At 38.1% G+C, this 10,564-nt stretch overlaps 1 protein-coding gene across 1 annotated transcript; it reads right to left on the bottom strand.

Annotated features, from left to right (window-relative positions):
* Positions 1-231: 231 nt before the first annotated feature.
* On the bottom strand, positions 232-3,237 carry LOC116017243 (leucine-rich repeat receptor-like tyrosine-protein kinase PXC3). The gene is made up of 2 exons (XM_031257790.1): positions 790-3,237; positions 232-705 (listed from the first exon to the last, which is right to left on the bottom strand). The coding sequence occupies exons 1-2, from the start codon at positions 3,212-3,214 to the stop codon at positions 383-385; spliced, it is 2,748 nt and encodes a 915-aa protein (XP_031113650.1). The 5' UTR covers positions 3,215-3,237; the 3' UTR covers positions 232-382.
* Positions 3,238-10,564: the final 7,327 nt, after the last annotated feature.

Raw genomic sequence — 10,564 nt, 5'->3', positions numbered from 1 at the left:
GATTCCAGAAGGATGGAAGGTAATTAAATACATACATTCATCAATCTCCTCGAAAATAAAATAATCAAGAATGGAAATTTGGATTCTAAAAACCATGATAATTTGGTTTGATGAGAAGATAATACAAAAGATAACACCAGAGCCATCTAATGGCCTTCCAATTTGACTTTACCCACATCTCATCATCAAATGATTATCTGTTGTTGAGCATATAATATATAAACATAAATGTGCAATCAAACTATAAATGTAGCCTTTTAAGTTGAAATGAAGCGCATGTGTCAATCATAAATATGTAGATACATAATTATGCAGGAATGTGGCCTAAAATGTAATAATGAACAGATATAATAATTTCTCTTTTGGTAATTTGGTGTAAGATTTATATGCCTACGTTCTTAGCCAAATCAAGCAGCATTTGAAGTAATGCTTCAGCATCAGGCCTTTCACTAGGAGAGGTGCTAATGCATCGCAATGCAATCCTCAGTAACGCTGCCATCTGATGTTGAACCTCCATAGATGTTTCGCCCACTCGGCTGTCAAGAATTTCTTCCAAATTTTCATGTTGGTCCGACCTGCTAGTTACCCAGGTGGCTAACTCTATCCCCTCATATACACCTTGTTTTCCTGTCAACAACTCCAGCATGATCACTCCGAAGCTATAAATGTTGCCCGATGTTGTCACCCTCATCGTGTATGCATACTCTGCATTCCAAAACTTAAACAAGAATTAATTTTAAAACGAAAAATCTGAAAAAAAAATTGATAAAATGTAGTGTGTCAGTTCACCTGGTGGGACAAATCCCACAGCAGCAGCAACTACTGAAGGGGTTCTTTTGTTGTGTGATGGTCTGATCAAATTACTGAGCTCAAAATCTCCGATAATTGGCTCAGACAGTGATTTCATCATGATACTTCTCGTCGACAGGTTGAGGAGGATTATCGGGGCATCTTCAGAACCATTTCTGTGCAAGAAATTTAGGCCTCTGCAAATCCCTAGTGCAATACTGAACCGGCATTTCCAGTCCAGAACGTTGTTGTCTTCACTGTGGAGCAGGTGAAAGAGGGACCCGAATTCAGGGAACTCGTAGAATATGAATGCGCTGTGTGATGTCAAAACATAGGCAAGAGGGATCATGATATTGGGATTAGCTACACGGGCTAATCTAGTTAGTTCTTCCACAAACTTTTCGGGGTCCTGGAGTGTGAATGCCTTGTTGCTCCAATTGATCTTCTTGATGCAGTAGCTAATCCCACTGGGCATCACAGCCCTGTAAAAACTGTACCACTCAGTACTCAGGATAGTGTTGGTTGGCCTGCGAGTCACAGCCATGGCTTTGCAAAAGTCGAGTTGAGACTTGTGGTGGATATGATGATCATCCATGAGCCAGTAACCTCGTACCTTGTACATGTTTCTCAAAACGAAGAGAGCTATAAACGTAAACAGCCCAACAGCAACAGCAGCAACTGCAACTGCTATAACAATCACGACAGCCACTGATAATTTCTTCTTCCCTGATACAGCTGGAGCGTTCTGAGGAGAAGGCGGAGGAGGAAAAATCAGCTGGCGGTTTCCTCCTAGACTAAGCTCCACGTACTTTGGAAACGTGGGAACAACACCAGAAAGGTGATTGTTTGCCAGTATTAGATGTGTCAAGCCGCTCATCCGTGTCATTGATTCTGGAATCTGACCCGAAAACGTGTTATTGGAAAGGTCTAAAACCTCCAATGCAGTGAGCCTAGTGAGAGTGGTTGGAATCGGTCCAGTAAAGAGATTGTGACTGAGGTTTAGTGCGATTTGCAACTGCATTGGCATTTCTGGAATTAACCCACTAAGCTGGTTGTTTCCAAGTTGGAGTTCCAACAGATTGTTTAAGTTACCAATTGAATTTGGTATTGAACCATTGAGACCATTCTCTCTCAAGTCCAAGTTTGTAAGGGTATGCAAAGTAGATATTGAATCTGGTATTATACCAGTAAGGGAATTCCAGCTCATATTAAGCCTCTGCAATTTGTTAAGCTTGGAGATGCTATCAGGGATCCCTCCAACAAAACCGTTCATTTCGAGCTTCAGAACCTGAAGATTGATAAGGTTCCCTATATCCGCAGGCAAAGGACCGGCCAGCTTATTCTGGGCAAGATTCAAAAGAGCCAAATTTTTGCAGGAAAGCAGCTCCAAAGGTATGTTTCCATTCAATTGATTGTTTTCCAGCTCCAAGTAGGTCAGATTCTGAAGGCTTTGAAAGGGTTTAGGTGGGATAGGCCCAGCTAGACTATTGTTCCCCAATCTTAGCCTAACAAGAGTTGATCCCATATTTGCAGGTATTGAACCTTCCAGCTTATTGTTAGTCAAATCCACATACTGCAAATTTGGTGGAGATAAGAGGCCCAAAGGGATTGTTCCACTCAAATTATTATAACTAAGGTCTAAATTATTGAGGTTGGAAGTAATACCAAGTGGAACATTTCCAACAAAATAATTTTGATTCGCAGCAAATCGAAACAAGGTTGTGATATTCCCAAGAGTTTTTGGAATGGTACCAATCAACTTATTAGCTGACAGGATCAGAATTTTCAAGCTAGAGAGATTTCCCAAGCTTTCAGGGATTGGGCCAGAGAGGTTATTAAGACTAAGGTCAATCAAAGCCAAATTCTCATATTTCACAATCTGAGAAGGAATTTGACCATCAAAGTGATTAACAGAGAGCTGAAGCTCCACCAAAGCATTGGATTTTCCCAGACTGGTTGGAATATGTCCAACAAAATTGTTGTAGCTGAGGTCCAAATTCTTGAGTGAACTCAAGCTATCCAATTGGAGATCAATATTCCCAGATAGAGAATTCATAGACAGGTCCAAGGACTCTAACACACCAAACCCACTAAAGATAGGCAAAGGGCCCTTCAACTTATTGCTACTAAAATTCAACACTTTCAACCCACTAATCCCCCCACAACCAGTGATGAACCCATCCGGAATGGAGCTCAACTGGTTGTTAGACACATCAAGAGACTCGAGAGTTTTGATCCCGCAAAGAAGGGGCAGAGTATCAGGATTAGAAATGGAAAACAAATGAAGGGAAATATTGGTTATGGAAGAATTATTTGGAGAGCAAGAAACTCCCTTCCATGAACATGGGTCGGAACCTCTGTTCGTCCCAATCCATGCAAAAGAAGTAGACGTATTGTCGTGAATCATATCGTAGAGTCTACCCATGATGTTTTTCTGATCCTGAGGCAGCTCAGAATACACAATTGGGAGGAAGAAACAGAAGCAGAAGCAGAAGCAGGAAAAGATTGTAGAGGTGATGTGGGCACACCTTCTAGCCATGTTGGGTGGCTATGGGCTATGGGAGTTGATTACTTTCCAAGCAAATGCAAAAGCCCCCAGTATGTTGTGTAGTGTTGCTGATTTCAGGATACAAGGTGATATGCGTATATTCACTTTCAACAAATGCGTGTTGGAAACGAGAGGGGGGATGGCGATTGGTTGACTGGACTTCAGTTGTTCGTATGTGTAGAACAGCTGGGTAAACGGCCCGGGTTGTTTAGTAAGTCAAAATTTTGAGCAATTATTTTGAAAAATAGAAATTTTGAAAATTAGAAAATTGAAAAAAAAAAAAAAAAAAAACTTGTTTGTTAAACTTAGTTTTCCAATTTTGTAAATTATTTACATTCTTTCCTTTTTTCATTGATTTTGGAGAATTCAGAATCAATTCTCGAAATTGAGAATTGAAAAAATAGAAGTGCACAATATCTATTTAAGTCCTACCATTAACACATGAGTCGCACACAACTTTGGTGAGCCTCCTTCTCCAGCGAACTTCTCAGAGAATTTCAAAATTCAACACAAACTCTCCAAAATCTTCATCTTGTGTAATCATTTAAACATGTTTTTATTTATTTTGATGAATGTTATTTCCTTTCTCTTTGTTATGAATAATTGATAGTGAATCTCATTTGAAGTTCTAATTTTTTGAAAGTGTATAGCTTGTATTGTGAGTGTGTGTATTTTTTTTTTATTATTATTATAATGCCATTAGAGTGATTTGTATGCTTGATTTTTGTGAATATTAGTTTATAAAAATGATGAAAATTATAGATGAGTAATTTACAAAAGACACAAAGTGGTCGAATAGTATTGGGCAATAACATGTCTCACTGTAATAAGACAATTGTATGTATAATGTCGAATGTAACTATGGTACGTTAAAACAAAATGAAACTGTATTGTGCTGAAATGAAACTACAATGTATATAAAATGGAACTTAATATGTTATACAAGTAGACTTTACCTACGCAGAACAGCGCGAAACGGGTGTCATTTCTTTTCATTAAAAGAAACAGCACCATTTTGGACCATGATCCACAGAGCATTGTATTCTCATTTTGTTATACACATAAAAAAATACCGGAACTATTAAGACTTAATTGCAGCCGTTTCTTTACTCAAAGATACGCCGCCGTTTTTAGACCATGGTCCACAGTATAACAATTGATAGTATTGTGGTTGATTTACTTAATATTATATACGATCAATGTTCCATTCCGGGTGCCAGACTAGCTCCTAGCGTCTAGGGCACCCAAAAGCCAAAATTAAAATAAATTTAGAAAAAAAAAAAAAAAAAGGTGGCAGCCTGGCAGTGGAAAACATGTATGCCGAGTTCGAAAAAATAGGGCTTAGCATAGGAATATGAGGATTGACCTCCATCCAACTTGCCTTTGATTGCCCCCATTATGTAGTCATTCAATTAATCCACCGGTATCATGCCTTCGGTGATTCGTATAGTTTTCTCAGTTGCAGGCAAGTGAGAAGTAGTTTCTCCCACTACAGGGCTGACATGAGGTTGTGATTGCTGAACAACCTCTTCTTGCCCCCCGGGCTGCTTCCCTGGAGCACGACTTTCTTGTCCCTCCATGATGCTCCCTACCCTATCATCAAGGGTGTTGATCCGTTTATCTTGGTTTTGAAGGAGTGTAGTCATTTCTTCAAGAGTCTTAGCAATTCTAGCTAATTGCTCTTCCACGGACTCAGCGTTAGTTGTCATGGCAGGCATGACATTGTAAACATGTGTCCACTCAGGCGCAGCCTTCCATAATGGATGTGGAGGGGATACGGGAGAAGTACTCCCGCTACTGGCATTCCCCTGCATAGAAGTTGGACTACCACTATCGATAGCTCCCTTAGAAGAGGGCAGACTCCCAGCATAGGTAGTTGCCTTTGGGGCAGCTGGGGCATTGTCGATTCTTCGAACCACTCTTCGAGCCATGTCAAGAGGTTCAAGCAGTTGGACCCTCGAACTCTTGACGCGGTTCTTGGTCAGCGGACCTTGCGCCTTCTGAGCAACACCAGAGCCGGCTAGAGGCGCAGACTTGGAATGGGTAGCCTGGGCATAGGTCTTCCTGAACATAGGGTTGTTCGATGCTATTGAACGCGCAAGTAGAGGTAGCGGGTAGAGGTAGTTTAGTAGTAGAGAGATGAGAGGCAAAACTGTCCCACTGGGCATGCCAAAATATGTAAACACGAAAAACTTGAATTGTATATATTCAAAATTCAAAGTATCGGTTACAATAAGTAGTATGTATCAAACGAAAGAGGGGTACAATCTCTGTATAGAAGTCCTCTGATTCTCTACTAGAAATATGATGATCGGAAGTGTGCCTAGTTCAGAATATGTTGAACTGGAAGTATGCCGATTGGAATTGTACTGAATTCAGAATATGCCGAATTAGAAGTGTGCTGAGTTAGAAGTATGCCAACTAGAAGCGTACCGAGTTGGAAGTATGCCAACTGGAAGTATGCCGAGTTCGAAATATGCGAATTGGAAGTATACCGAGTTGAAAGTATGCCAACTGTAGGTATGTCAAGTTGGGAGTATGCCAACTAGAAGTGTACCGAGTTCAGAGTATGCTGAACTGGAAGTGTGCAGAGTTGGAGTATGCCAACTGTAGGTATGCCAAGTTCGAAATATGCGAACTGGAAGGGTTCCTTGGTGCAAATAAATTGCAAGCGTACCCCTCGGTGCAAATAAATTGCAAGCGTGTTCCAGACAATATTCTGGCGAGATTTCGGCAGAGCTTCGCTATGCAGATCTTCAGAGCTCCATTTCCTTGAAAATGAAACCACTATTTATAGTGGTGAGTTGGTAGGAAAAATCTAACCAACTCTATCCATTTGGATAATTCTTATATTTAATTAATATTTGAATTAAATATAAGGAATGTATCGGGACACTATCACGTTGAGGTTCATGATTTTATATTTTTGAACCAATTTATAATATCCACATCTTTCCCAAGAATTATATGATCCACATATATTGTTGATGGGCCAAACCAAATCAAAGCCCGTGAATTTGAGCAGCCCAATTGATCCAATAGCCTGGTCCAACTCAATTAAATATTCTTTCAATTTGGGCCACCAGTTCAGCAACAATGTCTTTAAATTAATTAATTAGATCAACCAATTATTTATTGGGCTATTTAATCAACCCAATTAAATAAATATTAGTCTAATTTAATTAATTAAAGCAATTAATTTAATAACATATTATCCGTCACGGTCCAATGACACACAAATCCGTCCATTTAAATTTTCAATGCTAACACAGATTACAAACATATACAGAAAAAGAGGACTTTTCTAACATTTAATAGGAGCTACCTACTTCACACAGTAGCTTTATTCGTTTTAAGTATTTAAACTCTATTATATATCTATATATACACAACTCTCATAGCAACCGCCTTCCTGGTCTTCTTCGCCGGAGACTTGCTAGACTTGGGCTGCTTCGACTTCGTCGGAGTAGATTTCTTGCTCCTCTTAGCCCCAACTTTCTTCTTCACCGCCGCCGCCTTCGCTTCCTCAACCGCTTTGGGCGCGGCGGCAGCGGCACTGCTCGATTTCTTCTTCGCTGCGTTAGGTTTAACCGTTTTGTCCTTCTTACCCGCCTCGGATAGCTTGTAGGAAGCCTTGATTTTGATCAGCTTGCCCTTAGCGGCGCTTTTCTTCAGTTACAGGCCCAGAATCTTCCGGAAATTCACCGGCAGTTTCCCTTGTGCTTCTCCTCCATGTACTTCGCGATCGCGTATGGACTCGATCCGTTCTTTTCGTTCAGAGTCGACACAGCCTCCTTGATCATCTTCTTCTCCTTTACAGGCTTTGCCGCCACTTGAGGCTGCTCCTCCGCACCTGGAGCCTCCCCGGTCAGCTGCTCCAGAGTAGGTTTCTCCACTTCTCCGATTGACGCCATTGCAATAATCACAAACACCTCTGTAGAAACGTCACCACACAACTCTATTGTTGTTGTTGTAGATTACAGAAACTAAATAACTAGGGATTGGTAAAGGTAGAGAAGGAGCTTATTCAAGCATGCGGCTTTAATTTGGACTGCTCATGCCATCGCCATAGCCAACCATTTGGACTGCTGCAGCGGTGATTACATTACACCATTGGTGGTTTAAAAAATATTATGAATTAATTAGTTGTAGTTAAATAAAGTAATTTTTAATATATATATTTAGAAGAAATATATTTTACAAATAAGGGCCTAATTAATGTTGATTTTCTTTTTAATGAGGTGTCATCTCCTCATTCACCACTAGTGTATAGCATCTATACACCGGCGGTGCATCAAATATTAATCCATTTTATATTGTCGTCTTTCTCATTTTTTTCGTTTCCATGTCCATGCTATATATATGGCTAAGTGCACTATATAAATTGATAGAATGGTATATTCCTCTATTATCCTTATGGACGCTGTAAATCGTAATTTATGTCCCTCCATAATATGGCAATTATCAATGTCACCCCTGAATTTTAATGGTAGAAATATTGCCCTTCAATTTTTAAAAATGGTACATATATTGTCCCTCCCGTGGTGTAAATATTGTCCCTCCTGTCGGTACGGGAGGGGCAATATATGTACCCTTTTTAAAAATTGAGGGACAACATTTACACCACTAATAATTCAGTGATAACCCAGTGGGGTAGCTCAAGTGGCAAGTGAACTCTCTTTATGGGGAGGAATTTTGGGAGAACCCGAGTTCAATTCCCAGTCAAGTGACAATTCCTTCTGTGCCTCCCGGAGCGAACGGACAGCTGTGCCTCCAAAAAAAAATACGGTGACATATTATGGAGGGGCAAAAATTTACAATTTTCCCTTCATAATATATTTGTTGTTTTAATAACAAAAAATAGATATTGTAAAAGTCGTTGATTAAACCTCACATATAACACACAAAGGATTGAACAGAATTCTAAGTTATACATATAATATTTTATTTCCTACATTTTTGAAATTGTTGTTTACCTGGCCTATTTCTCATTTCTTTATTTCCCGTTTTCATGCTACATCGTTACCATTACCATGCATATAAAGGATGGACTATAACATCAAGATTGTTTGGTAATTAGTTGATAATAGTTAGATGATAATTGATTGTGTTAATTATTTTAATTAGTAGGTAATATTAGATGTAGCAAGGTATCTGGTAAAATGAATAAGTCTGGTGTCAGATTGTACTGTCTCACGTGATATACGTAATATTTTTTTAGTTAAAATGTAATATTTTATATAAATTTAATAGAAAATATTAACTTTTAGCTAAGAGATATTATATGTTTCACCCAAAATAATCTTACACAAGACTTTCTCTTAGTAAATTAGTTATTTATTGTTAATCGGTAATATACAAAATGACTTATATAAAGATATATTGTTTTATTTATTTATTGTTAATGTATTTTAAATTTTAAATATAAATTTGAGAAAATGAACTATGTAGCCCTTCATTCATTCAGTAATATCTATTTTTGTTCCTTGAATTATTTTCAAAGTGACCGTTTTGATAATTTTCAATAATATTTCATTAAATTTGAACAAAAAATAATAATTTATCCGCAGAACCTTCACACCCCGGTCAGATAGCACAGTGACTCAACTGATCAACAGAGACTAGACTTTTGCTCACTCCCCTTTATTTTGAGGGGTTGCTCCTACACTATCGCTAGTGAGACTCCATCCTCGATTTCTTGTGACAAATTTCACCTCTGCGACTATTTCAACTGGACAACTGGTCATGCGGACTAATTTTTTTATATGAGTCAAGCATTTTTAATATTATTATAGAGAATCTGATCTATTTGATAAATTTTAAATTCCAATGCGTAAATAACATGCCATGCTATCTTGGCGGAAGCATTAAGGCGATTGTTCCAAAGAAGAGTGCTATTGAATGATGGTTTTGGTTGAGCCATTTCAAAATAATGTAAAAAAAAAATAAAAAATCAATAACACTTGTGATTTGAAATTCCGACCAAATTTAATTGGCAGCTTTAACAATTAGCAGTTTAACATTAAAAACTTACCTTACAAAAAAAATATAAATAATTATAACCATTATAAAGCAATAAGAAAAAACTATATTGAACTACATTATCATTGAATCATTTAACAATTAACACCGTAACTTACCTTATAAAAAATATAAATAATTAGCCGTTATAAAGCAATAAGAAAAAGCTATATTAAGCTAACTCTTTGAATGGTTAAGCAATTAGCAACGGTAACTTACCTTACAAAAAAATATAAATAATTATAGCCATTATGAAGCAATATGAAAAAACTATATTAAGTTGGATCTTTAAAAGATTTAGAAGAAAATAAAAAAGCTTTGCCTAGATTTGCAACAGATTTTGTTTTGAGAGATGGCTACACTACTACACAGACGGCTTTTAACGTCGGCTAAAAGCCAACGTTGATCTGGCCGACGTTGTAAGTGTACACATACAACGTCGGCTATTTACAAATAGCCGACGTTGTAGGTAATTTGAAAACTACTAAAATACCCTACAACGTCGGCTAATTACAAATAGCCGACGTTGTAGGTAATTTGAAAACTACTAAAATACCCTACAACGTCGGCTAATTACAAATAGCCGACGTTGTAGGTAATTTGAAAACTACTAAAATACCTTACAACGTCGGCTAATTACAAATAGCCGACGTTGTAGGTAATTTGAAAACTACTAAAATACCCTACAACGTCGGCTATTTACAAATAGCCGACGTTGTAGGTAATTTGAAAATTACTAAAATACCCTACAACGTCGGCTATTTACAAATAGCCGACGTTGTAGGTAATTTGAAAACTACTAAAATACCCTACAACGTCGGCTAATTACAAATAGCCGACGTTGTAGGTAATTTGAAAACTACTAAAATATCCTACAACGTCAGCTATTTACAAATAGGCTATTTACAAATAGCCGACGTTGTAAGTAATATTAAACCAAAAAAATTATCTTACAACGTCGACTATTTACAAATAATAAGACTAGTCGACGTTGTAGGTAGGGGTGGGTACGGGTCGGGTTCGGGTACCCGAAATGTTCGTGTCCTGTATTTTACCACCGAAGCCCGAACTGAAATATTTGCATTATGGTTCGGGTTCGGGTGCTTCGGGTCGGGCTATAATCGGGTTTGAGCTATACCACCCAAAATCATAAAAATTGTACGCCGTAGTCCGTAGTAATTAGGTTTCAGTTCATTCCCAAGGATC

The sequence above is a fragment of the Ipomoea triloba genome, chromosome 4 (assembly GCF_003576645.1).
Source record: "Ipomoea triloba cultivar NCNSP0323 chromosome 4, ASM357664v1".
NCBI classification, from domain to species: Eukaryota; Viridiplantae; Streptophyta; class Magnoliopsida; order Solanales; family Convolvulaceae; genus Ipomoea; species Ipomoea triloba.
The sequence above is the reverse complement of the archived record's forward strand: the minus strand, read 5'-3'. Positions and strand labels throughout refer to the sequence as shown.

What these genes read in the sequence shown, in the direction of transcription:
- LOC116017243 (XM_031257790.1), bottom strand. Translation starts at nt 3,214, where the DNA reads ATGGGTAGACTCTACGATATGATTCACGACAATACGTCTACTTCTTTT. An exon ending in TGTGGGATTTGTCCCACCAG is followed by an intron (nt 706 to 789) that starts GTGAACTGACAC and finishes TTTGGAATGCAG; the next exon opens with AGTATGCATACACGATGAGG.